At 37.3% G+C, this 22131-nt stretch overlaps 1 protein-coding gene across 10 annotated transcripts in view; it reads left to right on the top strand.

Annotated features, from left to right (window-relative positions):
- Positions 1–22131, top strand: part of ADAM32 (ADAM metallopeptidase domain 32) — a 154440-nt gene that overhangs the window by 41678 nt on the left and 90631 nt on the right. For all 10 annotated transcript variants that reach the window (XR_011485100.1, XM_070459859.1, XM_070459858.1 and 7 more), the window contains 2 exons: positions 5539–5610; positions 5821–5987. Coding sequence is in view for 9 of the 10 variants with exons in the window: in XM_070459859.1 (XP_070315960.1) it covers positions 5539–5610; positions 5821–5987 (239 nt within the window). In the remaining variant the exon portion in view is untranslated. The remainder of the gene's footprint in view (positions 1–5538; positions 5611–5820; positions 5988–22131) is intronic.

Here is a 22131-nt window from a genome sequence, read left to right as displayed (position 1 = left end):
AAAGATGATGCTGTGAAAGTGCTACACTCAATATGCCAGCAAATTTGGAAAACTCAGCAGTGGCGACAGGACTTGAAAAGGTCAGTTTTCATTCCAATCCCAAAGAAAGGCAATGCCAAACAGTGCTCAAACGACTGCACAGTTGCACTCATCTCACACGCTAGTAAAGTAATGATCAAAATTCTCCAAGCCTGGCTTCAGCAATACATGAACTGTGAACTTCCAGAAGTTCAAGCTGGTTTTAGAAAAGGCAGAGGAACAAGAGATCAAAATTGCCAACATCTGCTGGATCATTGAAAAAACAAGAGAGTTCCAGAAAAACATCTATTTCTGCTTTACTGACTATGCCAAAGCCTTTGACTGTGTGGATCACAGTAAACTGTGGAAAATTCTGAAGGAGATGGGAATACCAGACCACCTGACCTGCCTCTTGAGAAACCTATATGCAGGTCAGGAAGCATCAGTTAGAACTGGACATGAACAGACTGGTTCCAAATAGGACAAGGATTATGTCAAGGCTGTATATTGTCACCCTGCTTACTTAAATTAGATGCAGAGTACATCATGAGAAATGCTGGGCTGGAAGAATCACAAGCTGGAATCAAGATTGCCGGGAGAAATATCAATAACCTCAGATATGCAGATGACACCACCCTTATGGCAGAAAGTGAAGAAGAACTAAAGAGCCTCTTGATGAAAGAGGAGAGTGAAAAAGTTGGCTTAAAGCTCAACATTCAGAATACTAAGATCATGGCCTCCAGTCCCATCATTTCATGGCAAATAGATCGGGAAGCAGTGGAAATAGTGGCTGACTATATTTTTCTGGGCTCCAGAATCACTGCAGATGGTGATTGCAGCCATGAAATTAAAAGACACTTACTCCTTGGGAGGAAAGTTATGACCAACCTAGACAGCATATTAAAAAGCAGAGATATTACTTTGTCAACAAAGGTCCATCTAGTAAAGGCTATGGTTTTTCTAGTGGTCATGTATGGATGTGAGAGTTGGACCAGAAAGAAGGCTGAGTGCTGAAGAACTGATGCTTTTGAACTGTGGTGTTGGAGGACTCTTGAGAGTCTCTTGGAGTGCAAGGAGATCCAAGCAGTCCATCCTAAAGGAGATCAGTCCTGGGTGTTCATTGGTAGGACTGATTTTGAAGCTGAAACTCTAATACTTTGGCCACCTGATGCAAAGAGCTAACTGGTTTGAAAAGACCCTGATGCAGGGAAAGATTGAGGGCAGGAGGAGAAGGGGACAACAGAGGATGAGATGGTTGGATGGCTTCACCGACTCTTTGGACATGGGTTTGGGCAAACTCCGGAAGTTGGTGATGGACACCGAGGCCTGGTGTGCTGCAGGTCATGGGGTTGCTGGGAGTCAGACACAACTGAGCGACTGAACTGAACCGAACTGAACCAAATGACATAGACTCACTGGGTGGATGAAAACATGTGCATGTATGCTCTTCCACTTACCATATCACTCTACTCATTCCCCCAATTAGTATGTAATTAATTTATATTGTTAGGTTCATCAAGTTTCAATGATGACTTGAAATTACAATCATCTTTTATTTTTTGTTTGGCTCTTGATTGTGAAAACTGATAAACATATTTTACTATTTTGATTATATAACAATTATTTGTTTTAATGTGATTGATTCATGATTGGTCAACAGAAAATAATAGATCCTATATCTAAACTAAATCTACTGTTTAATAGAAAATCCTATAATCACTTTTTAAAAATCAAATGTATATCAGAATTCTCTTGGAATTAAAAAAAATGCAATTGCCAAGGTATTGCTTTTGTTTTCCAAAGCTCCAGATGTGTTTCTAGTGAGCAGCCATGTCTAAAAACAATTGGATTATAAGATGACCTTTTACTTTTATCATTTGCGTCACTTTTTATATTTCAGATTCTGTCTTCTCGTTTCATTTAATTTGTGTGTTCTGATTTCTCTGTCTCTTTTTTGATGTTGTTTTTCTTTCTCAAGCCTTGTGTGTGTGTGTATAAATAGTATGTATAATATATATTTTAGAATATTTATGAATTTTGCCTATATAAAATATTTATGACATTTTGATTCCACTTGTTTGACTCAGTTTGAATAAAATGCTAGATTTCTAATTTATGTTCACTCAAAACTTTGATATAGTTCCATGTATTTTGGCATCTAGTATTACTGCTAAAATTCTAGAAAATTTATTATCTTAGTGATTTTTTAAAGGAAATTTGAATCAGGCTTGAAACTTCTAATCCAATTCTGAGAATTTAAAGAGATATTATGTTGTTAAAAAAAATCCAGGAAATTAACATGTGATACAGTATTATTAACTGAAGTACAGATTTTGTTCACATTTAACAAAATTTTATGCTAGTGTCCGTTATTTGTTTTCACGCATTATTCAAGACTCCACTTTGTATTTAATTGCACTGAGAAGCTTCAGCTACATGCAACAAGTTCTGGTACATTCTCTTCATTTTTATTCTATTGCAGGTATTTTCTGATTTTCCTTCTTTAGGGCTTCTTAGATATATCCATCATTGAAAAGTGAACTTTTAATTACCACATACATGGGATTTTTAAAAGTATCTTGGGTATTAATTTCTCATTTTGGTATTAATTCCTTACCAAAATTCTTTCTTCTCTGCAGTCACCCTGTGTTTTTTTCAGTCTTCTAACTTTATTGAGGTTTTCAGTGGCTACGTCAAAGAACTCTATTGGTAAATGCCACATGGTACTTGAAAATATGTGGGTTATTTTCAAATATCTTTTGATATTTATTTCTAATATAATTCCACAGTGATAAGAGAACAGACTCTGTATGATTTCAGTACCTTTACACCTTGAAATTTTTATACCTTGTTTGATGCCCCTGGACCCTGGAGAAGGGAAAGGCTACCCATTCCAGTATTCTGGCCTGGAGAGTTCCATGGACTGTATAGTCCATGGGGTAGCAAAGAGTTGGACATGACTGAGTGAATTCCACTTCACTTATGTCCCTGGATATATTCCAGTGTCTTCTAGTTTATCATCTATGGGAACTTGAATAGAATTTTTATCCTACCATTGTGTGAAAATTGTATAAATCTTAATTATATTTAATTGGCTCATAGTGCTCTTCAGGTTTGCTATATCCTTTTACTTCTCCGTATATTCATTCCACTAATTTTTGAGAATCTGATATTGAAACTCCAACTAAGAATCTTAATTTACCTACTTAAAAAATAATTGTAATATATAGTAGAACTATATGTAACCTTGTTCTGTATTTCCCAAATCTCCTATAAATGTGTTATCATACTTTCATAATTTTAAAAATAAAAAAAACCAGTGCCTTACTGGAGAAAGATATAGAGACAGAACTGTAACCTGGGATACTATAAGAGCATGTAAGTAGGTGTTTTATTTTTTTTTTAGGTGTTTTTAAAAGTTTAATTTTATTATTATTTAGGCATGCTGTTGCTAACAGATGGGGAGATGATTGCCTTTGGGAAGACACTTTGTTTCACAGTTCCCAGGAGGAGAGGGTGTACCACATCATGCCACATGGGGAATCATCAAGAGTAGGTCAGGAGACAGAAGGAGCCATAGGAAAACATGGCAGGAACCTTTATTATGGTTCCTAAATGAAGAAATAGCAAGGCAAGGTAAATAGGTTTAGGATTGGCTAGTTTGGAAAATTGCAGTGGGTTCTGGAGAATTGAGGTTGTTTAAAGGTATTTTGTACCTTGCCTTTGGATGATTAGGGCAGAGGAATTGGAGTGTGAGAACCTGGTGACTCACATGGTAAAGCATTTGCCTGCAGTGCAAGAGATGCAGGAGACCTGGGCTAGATCCCTGGGCTCGAAAGATACTCTGGAGAAGAATGGCTACCCACTCCAGTATTTGTGCCTGGAGAATCCCATGGACAGAGAAGCCTGGTGGGCTACAGTCCCTGGGGTCACAGAGAGTCGGACATGACTGAGCAACTAACACTTTCACTTTTTACTAACCTGTAAAAGTGAAAAACCTGGAAAAAAAAAAAAACCCTGATGAAGGAGATTGTTGGAGGTTGTGTTCTGATTTGGCTAGTTTGGCAGTGGGAGGAGGGTAGGGCCAAGGAAGATCTATTGCGAAACCTTTCTTTGCAAGGGTACATAAGACTGTTCTGTTCAGATAACTGAAAGAAGTTTAGGATGATTAATACACAAGGCTGAAGAGGGGAAAGGGAAAGAAATGAAGAACTGACATGATACTTGGATTTTATCCTAAAGGTAATAGACAGTCAATGAACGATTTTGATCAGAGTAATGACATGTTGATATTTTCGTTTTAGAATCATGTTTGTAACAGTGTAGGGGCAGGAATGCTGGTGAAAAGACTGAAGAAAGATAAAGCATTTAAGAGACCAGTCCAGTAATCAAAGATAAACTTTTATAAATATATAGATGGGAAAGGCCAATTTTAAAAGTTACTGAGGGTCAGTTAGAAGAACTTGTAAATTGATTTGATTTATTCATTTTTTTGATAACTTTATTAAGCATCACCTACATCTCCAGTTACTGTTTTATTTATTGGGAATAGAGTAGCGAGAAAAAACAGAAAAAGTTTTGCTGTCATAGAACGTGTAGTATAATAACTGTGGGAGGTCCTAAATGATAATAGAAGCATAGATAATGAAGAAGTGGAAATCTGAGTGGGAGCATATTTTTGAGGGAGGATAGTCAGTGTAGTTTTGAATATGTTTATCTTGAGGGTCCTGTGGAATATCCAAGGGATAGTGTGCATTCTTCAGAGCTTATTCAGACTTCAGCAGTTATACTATATACACTCATTTGTGTGTGTATGTGTGGTTTTGTGTGGTAGTTTCACGTATGTACCTTTCATAACTACCACTGCTTGGGATGGACACTCAAGGGCACTATCATCAGAAGGCTTTCTTATGTTATCCCTCTGGAGTCATTCCCATCTCTCCCCGCTTCCCTACTTCTTGACCTTTGGTAATCACTAATCAACTTCTCCCTCTGTGATTTCAGGAATACTGTATAAATGTTATCATGGAGTATGTATCCTTTGAGATTTGTTTATACTTAGCATAATTTTTTTAGGTTTACCCAAGATGTTCCATATATCAACAGTTCAGTAACATCTTTTTTTTTTTTTTATAACTAAGTAGCATTTTTACTGAGTAGCATGTTACGAATGTTCCAGCAACCCGTTGACCACTGAAGGACATATGAGTTGTTTCCACACATGCATGGGTTTTTGTGAGCATCAGATTTTATTTCTTTAGGATAAATGCCCAGGAGTACAATTGCTCGGTTCATTACTTGCTTTGAAAGAAGTTGTCAAACTATCACCCAGAGTGGCTCTACAATTTTATATACTACAGTATGGGAGTGATTCAATTTATATTCATTTTTTGTTGCTGTCTTATTTCGAAGTGTCCTAACCCCAAAGGAGCTTCAACCTGAGAGAGTAGATGGAGAGTAAATCTCAAACATATTATATAATAAATTATATTTAAATTTTAAATTAATTCTATTTTTCAGTTTGATTACCTGGGCTCTGATAGCATGATAGTAACAAATAAAGTCATCGAAATTATTGGCCTTGTAAATTCGGTAAGTATTTTCCATTTCATACAAGTTAGGAAAATTCATAGTAATTTTGAAATTGTAATTCACATTAACTTGATGTGGCACTTCTGAAGAATCAAATTGTCCATATAAATTGAGTGTGAATATATCAAACATTGAATTAATTTAATTATAAATGTAGTTAATTTAATACATAAAAACTAATTTTTCATGTATTTATCTTTCTCTTTTTAGATGTTTGCCCAATTTAAAGTTTCTATTGTGCTGTCATCTTTGGAATTGTGGTCTGATAAAAATAAGATCTCTACAGTTGGTGAGGCAGATGAATTATTGCATAGATTTTTAGAATGGAAAAAGTCCTATCTTACCCTGAGGCCTCATGATATTGCATATCTATTCATGTAAGAATAATGTTTCAGTTTTCTTAGAAATCAAAGATTTGTGATATTGTTCTAGCTTAATTTAGGGAATTGTTCATTTTTGACTGTTCACACTTTGAGTATTTTTTATGCACTCATTCAGCCCTCATGCTCTCTTTCTGGTTATCAGACAATAAAAGAAGATTACTAAAATTTATTTCTATCCTTATCAACATTTACTGATGAGGAGATTGACATTTCAAGAGACTAAACCAACTCAGGATTTTGATTCTGGTTGTATGTCTAGGTTTTGGACCTACACTTAGGAACTCCAGAGTCCATAATCTTAATCACTACATACAAAGAAGGGATTTTTCTTGGGAAGTTTATATTATTATAATGAGCTTTGATCAAAGGCTTGGTAGAGTAGGTTAGAATATTTTATCCTGATGAATTTTCTACATTATTTTAAATGTTAGTTTTCTAACAATCAATTGTAAGTATATACCTTATCATTGTATCCATATAAAATTTACTAGCAATTATGATCATCATGTCTTTCAATAAATCTGCATGTATATATTTTGAATTTGGCATGGTGATATTTCTTTTTGCATATGTAAGATTAATCTTTCCCCCATGTCTGTCAAGGATGGGTTATTTTTCTTTTCATTTTTTTGACAGTCTGATGGATATAAAATTGAAATGTTTTTTAATTTCCTTTCTCCAAAGACTAGTAGATTTGAGCATCTTTTCATGTTTGTTAATCATTTGGATCTGTCCTTCTGAAATTGCCTTTTCATGTTATTTAACTACTTCATTGTAATTTGTAAGGGTTTATTGAATGTTTAGATATTAATCCATTGTTTATGTATATCAAAAATACTTTTTCCGTGTTTGTAATTTTTCTTTAGATATTTAAATTTTTTTTTTGCTCCATAAAATCTTTAATGTTTTTAGGGCCAAGTTTGTTAATCTTATTTTTACTTCTGGATTTTCTATTTGATAAAGATCTCCTCCAGCCCTAAATTTTAGTGTGCAAATTTTTGTTAAAGAATAAATACTATTATGTTTTATAAATGAGTTTTGATGCATTTTAGTCTAATATTTGTATAACAAAAGATAAGTAAAATTTTATTTTCCTCCAGTTAAATAGCCAATTTTGCCATGAATTTAGTTATTACTTTTAGCAAACAAATTTCAAAGTAATTTGTCAAGTCCCACAAACAACCTCTTGACATGCTTAGAGATAAAAGTAAATCTATATATCAATGTGTTATTTGTAGACTTTTTGACAGTAGTCATTCTCACAAGTATGAAATGATATCTCATTGTGCTTTTGATTTGCACTTCCTTAATAATTAGTGATACTGAGCATCTTTTCATGTATTTCTTGGCTATCTTTATGTCTTTGGAAAAATGTCTTTTCAGATCTTCTGTTCATTTTTAAATCAGACACAAGAGACACAGGTTTGATCCTGGGGTGTGATGATCCCCTGGAAGAGGAAGTGGCAACCCACTCCAGTACTCTTGCTTGGGAAATTCCATGGACGGAGGAGCCTGGTGAGCTACAGTCCGTGGGGTCTCAACGAGTCAGACATGACTGAGCATGCATGCCTTATTTGATTTTTTAGTGTTGAGTTGTATGAGCTCTTTATATATTTTGGATATTAATCTATTATCAAATATATCATTTGAAAATATCTTCTTCCACTCATTAGGTTGCTTTTTCGTTTAGTTGATATCTTCCTTCACTGTGCGGAACAGTTTGGTTTCATGTAGTCCCATTTGTTTATTTTTTGCTTTTATTTCCCTTGCCTAGGAAGACAGATTATAAATAATACTGCCGAGACTGATATCAAAGATTATGCTTCCTATCTTTTCTTCTAGGATTTTAAGGTTTTAGGACTTAAATTTAATTCCTTAATCCCCTTTGAGATTTTTTTGAATATGTTACAGAGAATGGTGCAGTTTCAAGAATGTGGCTGTCCAGTTTCCCCACCACCGTTTATTGAAGAGGCTCTCTTTACCCCTTGTGTGTTCATACTTCCTTTATCATAGATTATCAACCAAATAAACTCGGATTTATTTCTGGGTTATCTGTTCTGTTCCATGGATCTATGTGTCTGTTTTTTGTGTCAGTATAGCACTGTTTTAATTAATACAGCTTTGTAGTACAGTTTGATATCAAAGAATGAAGTATTTCTAGCTTTGTTCTTTTCCTCAGAATTGCCTAGCCTATTTGGGGTCTTTTGAGGATCCATTAAATTATAGTATTCTTTGTTCAAATTTGTTGAAAAATGCTGTTGCTATTTTGATGAAGGATTACATTGGATCTATAGACTGTATGAGATTTTAACACAGTAATTCTCCTAATACATGAACACATATGTCTTTCCCTCTGTTTGTGTTCTCTTTAGTTTCTTTCCTCAGTGTTTTACTAGTTTTCTGAGTATAGGTCTTTTATATGTTGATTAGATTTATTCCTGAGTCTTTTAATTTTTTTTTGATGTGATTGTAAATAAGATTGTGTTTTTATAAAGAAGCTTAAGCAGTTTTTTTTAAATGATTGTTCTTTTAAAAAAATATTTTATTTATTTATTTTTGGCTGTACTGGGTCTTCATTGCTGTGTGTGCTTTTCTCTAATTGTGGCGAGCAGGGGCTCCTCTCTAGTTGTGGTGCACAGGCTTTGCATTGTGCTGCCATGACCTCTAGGGCGCACTAACTTCAGTATTTGCAGCTCCTGGGCTCTTGAGCACAGGCTTAATAGTTGTGGCACATGGGCTTGGTTGCTCTATGGCATGTGGGATTCCCGGACTAGGGATTGAGCCTGTGCCTACTGCATCAGCAGTCAGATTCTTTACCACTGAGTCATCAGGAAGCCCCAAACTGTCTTCTTCACTTCTCTTTATGGTAAAATTTATTAGTGTATAGAAGCACAACTAATTATATTAATTTTATATCCTGCAACTTTACAAAATTCATTGATGAGTTCTAACAGTTTTTTGTGGCATCTTTAGGATTTCCTATACATAGTATCATGTCATCTGCAAACAGTGACAGTTTTACTTCATCCTTTCCAGTTGGGGTTCCTTTTACTTCTTTTCCAGTTTGAATACTATGGCTAGGATGCCAATACTATGTTGAATATAGTGGTGAGAGTGGGCATCCTTGATGTGTTCCTAGTCTTAGAGTAAATGCTGCCAGTTTCATTCCTAGGTATGATTTTAGGTGCTGCGGGTTTGTCTTATATGACCTTTATCATGTTCAGTATATTCTTTTATAGGGCTTCCCTGGTGGCTCAGTGGTAAAGAATCTGCCTGCCAATGCAGGGACATGGGTTCTATCCCTGGACATGGGTTCCATCCATCCCTGGGAAGATGCCCTGGAGAAGGAAATAGCAACCCACTCCAGTATTCTTGTCAGGGATATCCCATCCTCAGACGAGCCTCGTGGGCTACAGGCCATGGGGCCACAAAATAGTTAACTAAAATGTACCTTAGCAAATGAAAAAAATGTTCATTTATACCCATTTTGTTGAGAATTTTTTTGCCATAAATGCATGGTAAATGTTGTCAAAAGCTTTTTCTGTGTTGGTTCAAATGACTATATTTTTACTCTTCAATTTGTCAATATATATAACATTGATTTGGAAAACTCAGCAGTGGCCACAGGACTGGAAAAGGTCAGTTTTCATTCCAATCCCAAAGAAAGGCAATCCCAAAAAATGCTCAAACAACCGCACAATTTGCACTCACCTCACACACTAGTAAAGTAATGTTAAAAATTCTCCAAGCCAGGCTTCAACAGTATGTGAACTGTGAACTTGCAGATGTTCAAGCTGGATTTAGAAAAGGCAGAGGAACCAGAGATCAAATTGCCAACATCCATTGGATCATCAAAAAAGCAAGAGAATTCCAGAGAAACATCTACTTCTGCTTTATTGACTAGGCCAAGGCCTTTGACCATGTGGATCACAACAAATTGTGGAAAATTCTTAAAGAGATGGGAATACTAGACCACCTGACCTGCCTCTTGAGAAATCTGTATGCAGGTCAGGAAGCAACAGTTAGAACTGGACACGGAACAACAGACTGGTTCCAAATTGGGAAAGGAGTATGTCAAGGTTGTATATTGTCACCCTGCTTATTTAACTTACATCCAGAGTGCATCATGTGAAATTCTGGGCTGGATGCAGCACAAGCTGGAATCAGTTTTTTTACTGATATTGCCAGGACAAATATCAGTAACATCGGATATTCAGATGACACCACCCTTACGGCAGAAAGTGAAGAAGAACTAAAGAGCCTCTTGATGAAAGTGAAAGAGGAGAGTGAAAAAGTTGGCTTAAAGCTCAACATTCAGAAAACTAAGATCATGGAATCTGGTCCCATCACTTCATGGGAAATAGATGGGGAAACAGTGGAAATAGTGACAGACTTTATTTTTCTGGGCTCCAAAATCACTGTGGATGGTGACTGCAGCCATGAAAGTAAAAGCTGCTTACTCCTTGGAAGAAAAGTTATGACCAACCTAGACATCTTATTAAAAAGCAGAGGCATTACTTTACCAATAAAGGTCCATCTAGTCAAGGCTATGGTTTTTTCAGTGCTCATGTATGGGTGTGAGAGTTGGACTATAAAGAAAACCTGAGTGCCGAAGAATTGATGTTTTCAAACTGTGGTGCTGGAGGAGACTCTTGAGAGTCCCTTGGACTGCAAGGAGATCCAACCAGTCCATCCTAAAGGAAATCAGTCCTGAATATTCATTGGAAGGCCTGATGCTGAAGCTGAAACTCCAATACTTTGGCCACCTCATGTGAAGAGTTGACTCATTGGAAAAGACTCTGATGCTGGGAGGGATTGGGGGCAGGAGGAGAAGGGGACAACAGAGGATGAGATGGTTGGATGGCATCCCTGACTCAATGGACATGAGTTTGAGTAAACTCCAGGAGTTGGTGAGGGATAGGGAGGCCTGGCGTGCTGCAGTCCATGGGGTTGCAAAGAGTTGAACACAACTGAGCGACTGAACCTAACAACATTGATTGATTCATGGATATTGAACCATCCTTGTGTCCTGGGATAATCCCACTTTACCATGGTGTTTGATTCTTTTTATGTATTGTTAAATTTGGTTTACTAACATTTTGTTGAAGATTTCTGCATCTGCTTTCATCAGCAATGGCCTGTAATTTCCTTTTTTCTGACACATTTGTCTGATTTTGGTATCAGGTTGATGAGGCCTCATAGAATGAGTTTGGAAGTGTTCATTCCTTCCTCTGCATTTTTTGGAATAGTTCCAGAAGGATAGGTATTCACTCTTCTCTAAATGTTTGGCAGGATTAACCTGTGAAGCCTTCTGGTCCTGGACTTTTGTTTGTTGGGAGTTTTTAAATTACTGATTCAATTTCAGTACTGGTAATTGATCTCTTCATATTTTTTATTTCTTCCTGGTTCAGTCTTGGGAGATTGCACTTTCCCAGGAGTTATGTCCATTTCTGCCAGGCTGTCATTTTATTGGCATACAGTTGTTCACAGTACTGTCTTATCCTTTGTATTTCTGTGGTGTCTATTTAGCATCTCCATTTTCATTTCTGATTTTATTGATTAGGTCTCTCTCTTTTTACCTTGATGAATCTGGCTAAAAGTTTACCAATTTTGTTTATCTTTTAAAAGAACTCACTCTTAGTTTCAACTAAAATATCACTCTTAGTTATCTTTCCTATTTTTCTTCATCTCTATTTCATTGATTTCTTCTCTGTTCTTTTTTATTTCCTGCCTTCTACTAACTTCTTCTAGTTCCTTGAGTGTCAGTTTAGGTTGATATTTTTCTTGTTTCTTGAGATAGATTGTATAAACTTCCTTCTTAGAACTGCATTTGCTGTGACCCTAAAATTTTGGAGCATTGCATTTTTATTTTCATTTGTTTCAAAGTGCTTTGTGATTTTTTTTCTTTAATTTCTTCCAACCCATTGATTATTTAGTAGCATCTTATTTGGAATCTATGTGTTTCTGTTATATCCAGCTTTTTGCTTTTGATTAACTTCTAATCTCATACTGTTGTGGTTGGAAAACTGCTTACTATGATTTCAATTTTAAATTTACTGAAAATTGTTTTGTGCCTGTCATGTGATCCATCCTGGAGAATGTTCCATGTGCACTTGAAAAAAATGTATATTCTGCTGTTTGGGGATGGCATGTGTATTTAAGTTGATGATATCTTAAGTTGCAACACATTCTAACAGTTCTACATTTTATTGCTACTAATGTTTTTTATGTCATATTTTGCATAATTTTTGTATATATCTTAACTACTTATTGTGGATATAGATAATTTTACATCTTTTATCCTGTAAAATTCCTACCTCTTTGTTTACTATCTGCTTCCCTTTGCCAGTGAGACTTTTCCTCTATCAGTTCAGTTCAGTTTAGTCCAGTAGCTCAGTCGTGTCCAACTCTTTGTGGTCCCATGGACTGCAGCACGCCAGGCCTCCGTGTCTCTCACCAATTCCTGTAGTTTATTCAAACTCATGTCCATTGAGTCAGGGATGCCATCCAACTATCTCATCTTCTGTCGTCCCCTTCTCCTCCTGCTCTCAATCTTTCCCAGCATCAGGGTCTTTTCAAACAAGTCAGTTCTTCGCATCAGGTGGTCAAAGTATTGGAGTTTCAGCTTCAGCATCAGGCCTTCCAATGAATATTCAGGACTGATTTCCTTTAGGATGGACTGGTTGGATCTCCTTGCAGTCCAAGGGACTCTCAAGAGTCTCCTCCAGCACCACAGTTTGAAAACATCAATTCTTCGGCACTCAGGTTTTCTTTATAGTCCAACTCTCACACCCATACATGAGCACTGAAAAAACCATAGCCTTGACTAGATGGACCTTTATTGGTAAAGTAATGCCTCTGCTTTTTAATAAGATGTCTAGGTTGGTCATAACTTTTCTTCCAAGGAGTAAGCAGCTTTTACTTTCATGGCTGCAGTCACCATCCACAGTGATTTTGGAGCCCAGAAAAATAAAGTCTGTCACTATTTCCACTGTTTCCCCATCTATTTCCCATGAAGTGATGGGACCAGATTCCATGATCTTAGTTTTCTGAATGTTGAGCTTTAAGCCAACTTTTTCACTCTCCTCTTTCACTTTCATCAAGAGGCTCTTTAGTTCTTCTTCACTTTCTGCCGTAAGGGTGGTGTCATCTGAATATCCGATGTTACTGATATTTGTCCTGGCAATATCAGTAAAAAAACTGATTCCAGCTTGTGCTGCATCCAGCCCAGAATTTCACATGATGCACTCTGGATGTAAGTTAAATAAGCAGGGTGACAATATACAACCTTGACATACTCCTTTCCCAATTTGGAACCAGTCTGTTGTTCCGTGTCCAGTTCTAACTGTTGCTTCCTGACCTGCATACAGATTTCTCAAGAGGCAGGTCAGGTGGTCTAGTATTCCCATCTCTTTAAGAATTTTCCACAATTTGTTGTGATCCACATGGTCAAAGGCCTTGGCCTAGTCAATAAAGCAGAAGTAGATGTTTCTCTGGAATTCTCTTGCTTTTTTGATGATCCAATGGATGTTGGCAATTTGATCTCTGGTTCCTCTGCCTTTTCTAAATCCAGCTTGAACATCTGCAAGTTCACAGTTCACATACTGTTGAAGCCTGGCTTGGAGAATTTTGAGCATTACTAGTGTGTGAGGTGAGTGCAAATTGTGCGGTTGTTTGAGCATTTTTTGGGATTGCCTTTCTTTGGGATTGGAATGAAAACTGACCTTTTCCAGTCCTGTGGCCACTGCTGCATTTTTCAAATTTGCTGGCATATTGAGTGCAGCACTTTCACAGCATCATCATTTAGGATTTGAAATAGCTCAACTGGAATTCCATCACCTCCACTAGCTTTGTAGTGATGCTTCCTAAGGCCCCCTTGACTTTCCATTCCAGGATGACCTACTGTAGGTGAGTGATCATACCCTCTGATTATCTGGGTCGTGAAGATCTTTTTTGTATAGTTCTTCTGTGTATTGTTGCCACCTCCTCTTATATCTTCTGCTTCTGTTAGCTCCATACCGTATCTGTCCTTTATTGTGCCTATCTTTGCATGAAATATTCCCTTAGTATCTCTAACTGTGATGAAGAGATCTCAGGTCTTTCCCATTCTATTGCTTTCCTCTATTTCTTTGCACTGACCCCTGAGGAAAGCTTTCTTATCTCTCCTTGCTATTCTTTGGAACTCTGCATTCAAATGAGTATATCTTTCCTTTTCTCCTTTGCTTTTCGCTTCTCTTCTTTTCATAGCTATTTGTAAGGCATGCTCACACAACCGTTTTGCTTTTTTGCATTCATTTTTCTTGGGGATGGTCTTGACCCCTGTCTCCTATACAGTGTCACAAACCTCTGTTCATAGTTCATCAGGTAGTTTATTGGATCCAGTCCCTTGAATCTATTTATTACTTCCACTGTATAATTGTAAGGGATTTGATTTAGGTTATACCTGAATGGTCTAGTGGTTTTCCCTACTTTCTTCAATTTAAGTCTGAATTTGGCAATATGGTGTTCATGATCTGAGCCACAGTCAGATCCTGGTCTTGTTTTTGCTGACTGTCTAGAACTTCTATATCTTTGGCTGCAAAGAACATAAATCAATTTGATTTCGTATTGATCATCTGATGATGTCCATGTGTAGAATCTTCTCTTGTGTTCTTTTTGTAATATTACTTATTTGTAGTTGTGTCCTTATCAGCTTAGAGAAGGCCTCTTTAACATTTCTTCTTTCTGTTTTAGCGGAGCTGAACTCTGATAGCTTTTGCTCTTCTGTAAAACTGTTTATCTCTCCTGCAAACTGAATGATATCTTTGCCAGGTAGAGTATTCTTGGTTTTAGGTTTTTCCCTTTTGTTTTTTTGAATATATGATGTTACTCTATTCTGGACTTCAGAGTTTCTGCTAAAAAGTCAGCTGATAGTCTAATGGGAATTTCCTTGTACTTGATCATTTGTTTCTCTCTTTGGGTTTTAAGGGTTCCTCTTTATCTTTTACATGTTTTAATTAGACCATTTGTTGGTATGAGCATGTTAGGGTTCATCTTGGGTTCTGTCAGTGATTCCTGGACCTGGATGTCTGTTTTCTTCTTTAGGGAATTTTTAAAGCTATTATTGCTTCATATAATTTCTCTGCATCTTTCATTTTTTCTTCTTTCCTGGGGTGCCTACAATGTGATTGTGAATGTCACTTCATGTTGCCCCAGAGTTTCTTGTTTTATTATTAAAATCTGTTATCTTTTTAAATTGGGTAATTTCCACTATTCTGCCTTCCAGAACACTGATCCATTTCATTCTCTGTAGCATCTAACCTATTATTGATTCCTTCTGGGGTACTTGTTACTTCATTTATTGTATTCTTTAGCTCTGATTGTTTTTTAAAAATATCTTCTAACTATTGAAACTCTCATTGTATTCATCTATTCTTCTCTCCACATTAGTGAGTATGTTTATGATTATTACCTTGAGCTCATTTTGGGTAGTAGGTTGCTTATCTCTGTTTTGTTTAGTTGTTTTTTTAGGTTTTATCTTGTTTGCTTATTTGGAACATACTCCTCTCTTTTGTTGTTTTGCCTGGTTCTCTGTGGCCTTATATGGGAGGCATCTTATGAGGTCTAGCAGCATATTTCTCACTGGCCATTAGAGCTAAGTGATCCAGTGTGTTCCCTGTGTGGGCTGTTAGTGCCCTTCTGTTGTGTCATGACTGACTACTCTGGCATCCTGGTTTTGAGGCTGGCTTCCAGCCTGGCTAGCTGAGAGGCACTGCCTTGTGAGGCCATTGTAGGCCCACTGGTGGGCAAGACCTGCTCCCCTTGTGACTGCTTGTGCTTTCTGATGATGCACAGCTGCTGCAGGCCCTGCTGGTAGGTATTGCATGCCCCCTCATTAATAGGATAAAGGGAGGATTCTAAAATGCCATTGTTAGCACAGTAGAAAGAGATTCCAAAAATATCTACCACCAGAATCTTAATCTTAGCTACCTCCTGCCTCTTTCGGATGCTCTTCAAGTTCAGCAAATATAGTCTGACCCAGGTTCCTTCCAAATGACTACCTCTATGCTGGGAGTCAGAGCATGTGAGATTTTGTGTGTATTCTGAGTGGAGTATGTGTTTTCTGTAGCCCTCTGGCTCTCCTGAGTGTAAGCCCTGCTGGTTTTCAAAGTCCAACTTCGAGGGGGATGGTTCACTTTTTCAGTGCAAGGTGGCTGTGCTGGGAAGCTTGGCTGGGACTCAGACTTCTTGATCCTCAATGAGGATCAAGGTTGTGATATGCCTCTTGTTTGTAGACACATTGCAGGCTTGGATGTGTCAGTCCCGACTGGACCAAGTCTCTGCCTTCACACCTGTCTCATTGTGGCTCCCTTCTTTATATCATTAATTTTGGAAATTCTTTCATACTAGATTTCAGGTCATTCCTATAGTTGCTCTGATATACTAGTAATTTTGGTGTGCCCTTGGGAGGAGGTGAGTTCAGGTTTTCCTAATCTGCTGTCTTAATTTCTTCAGCTGTATTTTTTTACTTTTCACTGAACTTCTGAGGATATTCAATATATAGAGAATTAAAAATTTTGTGTCAATTTTTAAAATTAATGGATTTTATTTTAGATCAGTTTTAGCTTTACAGAAAAATCAAGAAAAAGGTACAGGAAGTTCCCATATACTCCCTTTCCCCCACGACTCTTACCTCAGTTTCCCCCCATTATTAACATCTTGCACTGGTGTCATACATTTGTTAAGGATGGTGAACCAATATTGATGCATTACTAGATAGATCCCACAGTTCACATTAGATTTCACTTTTTATGTTATATAATTCATTTCTAAATTTTAATGACTTATCTGTAGAGATATTCTAATTTCTGCATGTACAGTCATATCATCTGAAAGTTATGGTAGTTTTATTTTTTCTCATCTAACACTTATGCAAATTACTTTCTTAGTATGTTAACTAGGACCACTAAAATATGATGAATAGAAGTAACAACAAGTATCTTTATTTCATTGTTGTTGCAAAGGGAAAGATTTCTGTGTATCATTATTAAGTATAAAATTGCATTATAGGTTTTGTAGATGCTCTTTGTCAAATAAAATGTTTATTATGTCTACTAAAAGTTTTTTAAAAATTGTGAATAAATTTTAAATTTTATCAAATGTTTTTATTCATCTATTGAAAGAATTTTATGATGTACCAATGCTTCTGGAAGTAAAGCCTACTTTATATGATATAGATACAGACAGATATCGAATCAACCTATTTGTCCAGTAATGGATGAATGGATAAACAAAAAATAGGTTCATATGCATAATGAATTACTATCTGACCATAAAAAGAAGAAAATCTTTACATTTGTGACAAATGTATAGGTCTTAAGGGCATTTTGCTAAGTGAAATAAGTCAGAATGAGAAAGACAAATATTGTTTAATTTTAGTTACATGTGTAGCTCAGACGGTAAGGAATCTGCCTGTAATGCAGAAGACTGTGGTTCAATCCCTGGGTCGGGAAGATCCCCTGGAGAAGGGAATGGCAACCCACTCCAGTATTCTTGCCTGGAGAATCCCATGGACTGAGGGGCCTGACAGACTACAGTCCATGGGATTGCAAAGAGTCAGACATGACTGAGTGACTAACACTGAGGCTGACTTATAAGTATAATCAAAAACAAACAAACAAATGGGTGAAGGTGATCGAAAAGTATAACTTTGTATACTTTTACAAAGTATAATTATACAAAGTATAATTATATAAAAGTAACAATACTGTTGTCTATTTGAAAGTTGCTAAGAAAAACAGTGACAGATTTTATTTTCTTGTACTCCAAGATCAATGTGGACTGCAGCCATGAAATTAAAAGATCCTTGTTCCTTGGAAGGAAAGCTAAAAAGAAGAGACATCACATTGCTGACAAAGAGTGTTGTTACTGAATCGCTCAGTAGTGTCTGACTCTTTGCAACCCCATGGACTGCAGCACGCCAGGCTACCCTGTCCTTCACCATCTTCCCCGAAGTTTGCTCGAACTCATGTCTATTGAGTCAGTGATTCCATCCAACCATCTCGTTCTCTGTTGTCCCTTTCTCCTTTTGCCGTCTATTTTCCCCAGCATCAGGGTCTCTTCCAGTGAGTCTGCTCTTCGCATCAGGTGGCCAAAGTATTGGAGCTTCAGCTTCAGCATCAGTCTTTCCATTGAGTGTTCAGGACTGATTTCCTTTAGGATGGACTGGTTGGATCTCCTTGCAGTCCAATGGACTCAGAAGAGTCTTCTCCAACACCACAGTTCAAAAGCATCAGTTCTTCGGCACTTAGGTTTCTTTATAGTCCAACTCACATCCATACATGACTACTGGGAAAACCATAACTTTGACTATACAGACCTTTGTAGGCAAAGTAATGTCTCTTCTTTTTAATATGTTATGTAGGTTTGTCATAGCTTTTCTTCCAAGGAGAAAGCATCTTTTAATTTCATGGCTGCAGTCACCATTCACAGTGATTTTGGAGCCCAAGATAATAAAGTCTGTCACTGTTTCTGTTGTTTAACCATCTATTTGCTATGAAGTAATGGGACCATATGCCATGATCTTAGTTTTTTGAATGTTGAATTTTAAGCCAGCTTTCTCACTCTCTTCCACCTTCTTCAAGAGGCTCTTTAGTTCCTCTTTGCTTTCTGCCATAAGGGTGGTGTCATCTGCATATCTGAGGCTATTGATGTTTCTCCCGGCAGTCTTGATTTCACCTTGTCTTTCTCCCAGCCTGAAATTTCACATGATGTACTCTGCATATAAGTTAAATAGCAGGGTGACAATATACAGCCTTGACATACCCCTTTCCCAATTTTAAGATGTTGAACTTTGATGCATTAATAGTGAGACTGGTGACAGGGAATTTATCCCATTAGAAATATAGAAATTATGGTACAGTCAGCATCCTTAAACTTAAGTAATGATCCTTCTGGATATCTCGATGTTATTTTAAAGCACCAGTGTATTTTTCATATGAGTAACATGCTGCGTGTTAACTCACTTCAGTTGTGTCTGACTCTTTGTGACCCCATGGACTGTAGCCTGCCAGGCTCCTCTGTCCATGGGATTCTTCAGGCAAAAATACTGGAGTAGTTTGCCATTTCCTCCTGCAGGGGATCTTCCTGACCCAGGGATTGAAACCACGTCTCTTACATCTCCTGCATTGGCAGGTGGGTTCTTTATAATTAATGCCACTTGGGAAGCCCCTGAGTAAGGTAATATACTAGAATAATTATGATCATTAACAGAACTTCCTGTGGTCTCCATACTCCAGAAATTTATAATCTGGGTCCTGAAGGAGGAACAGTAAACATAGTAAGCTTAATTTTTTTGAACCTTTTACAATCTTTCCTTTATTCAACAAATGTTTATTGAGATAACGTAGCATAGTGATTCAAATTTAAGCTCTGGAGGCCAACTGCCTGCACTTAAGTTCAGCCCTGTCTGTCGCCTAGGGCAGTTGATGTGTTCTGCCTCAATTTCCCTATATTTGCTTTTATTATTGTTATTCCTTTCCATCTTTATTGAGTTATAATTGATAAGTAAAAATTTTATATATTTAAGGGGTACAGTGTGGTTTTTTAATAGCATTTAAAATTGTTTATTATTTATTTATCTTGGCTGTACTGGGTCTTTGTTGCTGTGTGAGGGATTTCTCTGGTTGTGACAAGCAGAGGTTACTCCCTAGTTGCAGTGTGCAGGCTTCTCATTGTAGTGACTTCTCCTCTTGCAGAGCATGGGCCTTAGAGTATGTGGGCTTCAGTAGTTGTGGTGCATGGGCTCAGTAGTTGTGGCCTGTGGGCTCTGGAATGCAGGCTCAGCAGTTGCTGCATATGGGCATGTGGGCATGTGGGCATATGGGCATGTGGGCATATGGGCATATGGGCATATTGCCCCGAGGCCTGTGGACTCTTCCCCAGAACCATGTCCCTTGCGCTGGCAGGAGGCTTCTTAACCACTGACCACCAGGGATGTCCACAATGATGTTCTGACATATGTATACATTATAAAAATTTAATCAAGTTGATTAAAATATCCATCATCTTATACAGTTGCCATTTTTTGGTGTGTGGTGAGAAAATTTAAGTCTACTCTAGCAAATTTCACATATACAATACAGTATTATTAACTCTAGACATCTGACTGTACATTAGATTTCTAGGACATATTCATCCTGTGCAACTGAAACTTTATACCTTTGACCATCTTCCCATTTCCCCCATTTCCCAACCCCTGGCAACCACCATTCAACTCTTTGCTTTTATAAGTTGACCCTTTTAGATTCAACATATAAGCAAGATCTTTCAGTACTTGACTTTTCATGTTTGGCTTACTTCACTTAGCATAATGTTCTCCAGGTTTATCCATGTTGCAAATGGCAGGATTTCCTTATTTTCTGAGGCTGAATTATATTCCACTGTGTATGTACATCGTGTTTTCTTTATCCATCCATCTCTCAGTGGAATTTAATTTAAAAATGGGCCTCTTTGGGAATCATCTTGCATGCCTGGGGGCACTCATTGTGCCCTCACCTTCACTTGTGGGAGAGATCATGGCTGAAGGCGTGTCTTGGCACTGAGCTGTGCTGAGTTGGGGGAATGGTGATGTGGGCAGAGTGAGACTGTTTTTACCTAAGAATGTGAATGTTCCTGGATTTTTTTTGCTCAAGTGTGGTGTGGGACCCTTCCTTGGACTCTTAGGCCACAAAAATACTCTCATCTGTGAGTGTTTCTCAAAAGTGTCTCTGGAGAGAGAGATGAGGGTTAAAAGTCCCAAGTCTGCCATCGTGCTGATGTCATTGCAGAAGATTAATGTTAGTACATTATGTGTATCTGTTTATAGTTTAAAGGAGGAAGTAATGAGAGTGAGAGTGAGAGCAAGAATGAGAGAGAGATCCAAAGTAATGAATCAAATTAGAAGTGTGAAGACAGATTTAGGCATATTTAAACTCAAAGGAAGGTGGACAGCATTACAGGTTATTGAAGCAGTGTACTTAGAGATATAGGAGTAAGTAATAATTCTTTTCAAAGCGCATGGAATTCATAGTTATAACTGTAGCTAAACCTCTGTAGGAGGAGAGGGAATCAAGAAATGTTGAAGAAGTAAAATGTTAAATCTTGATAACGGATTGGATGTGAAGATTGGGTGGGCAATATTAAGTAAAAATAGTTATTATTGTATCCAGATCATCAGGCGTGTGGATAGAGTTTAGGGGAAAGTCTTATCTATTGGCAGAACTGTCTTGAATGAAAAAAGAATTTAAGCAATAATTCAATATTGGAATGTAAAGCTAAACTTGGGTGTTAAGGGCAAATACTTGGATACAAGTGCTGGAGGGTAGGGATGTACAACATGAGAATAAGGGAGCCGTGGAGGGACAGTGCAGTTGTGAAGTAAAGTGCAGGTGAGACTGAGGGGACCTTTTAAATTGAGAATTGGGTATTAAGCTTTTCTACATACATCCTGGAATGTTTATTTTGGCTGGGGCTCTAAAGATGGCAGAATATGTTTGGAACATCTATATCTTAGTAATTGAAAGTACAGCTCTGGATTCAAACTGTCTTAAGTTCATATCCTTCAGCAGTACTTATTAACTCTGATGCCCTGAGCAAGTTATTTGTACTTTTCATCTGATATATGATTTGTTCAGTGGGGACAAATAGTATCTATTTCACTGGGTGGATTTGAGAATTAAATAGAATGATTTACATAAATCTCTGAGAATAGTGCTATTATTATATGGCAGGCTATATGGAATCTTTTTCAAAGCAGAAAAAAAGTACTTAAGTTGTAGAACAATATAGTCATTATAGTAAGAAAATGGTGAGCTTACCTACATTTGAGTGAAAACTTTTAATCCATACATTAAAGGTATTTTTCGTTGTTATTGAGCAAAATGCTTTTGATTGAAATGTTTGGTCAAAGTCTTTGGTGCATGTGTGCATCCTCAGTTGCTAAGTCGTGTCCAACTCTTTGCGACCCCATGGTCTGTAGCCCACCAGGCTCCTCTGTCCAGGGGATTTCCCAGACAAGAATACTGGAGTAGGTTGCTGTTGCTTCCAGAGAATCTTCCTGACCAAGCGGCCAAACCCTGGTCTCCTGCAGTGCAGGCAGATTCTCTACTGTCCCTTTACA

Source organism: Odocoileus virginianus, chromosome 32 (assembly GCF_023699985.2).
Source record: "Odocoileus virginianus isolate 20LAN1187 ecotype Illinois chromosome 32, Ovbor_1.2, whole genome shotgun sequence".
NCBI classification, from domain to species: domain Eukaryota; kingdom Metazoa; phylum Chordata; class Mammalia; order Artiodactyla; family Cervidae; genus Odocoileus; species Odocoileus virginianus.
Note: the sequence above shows the minus strand (reverse complement) of the source record. Positions and strands in the feature narration are given on the sequence as shown.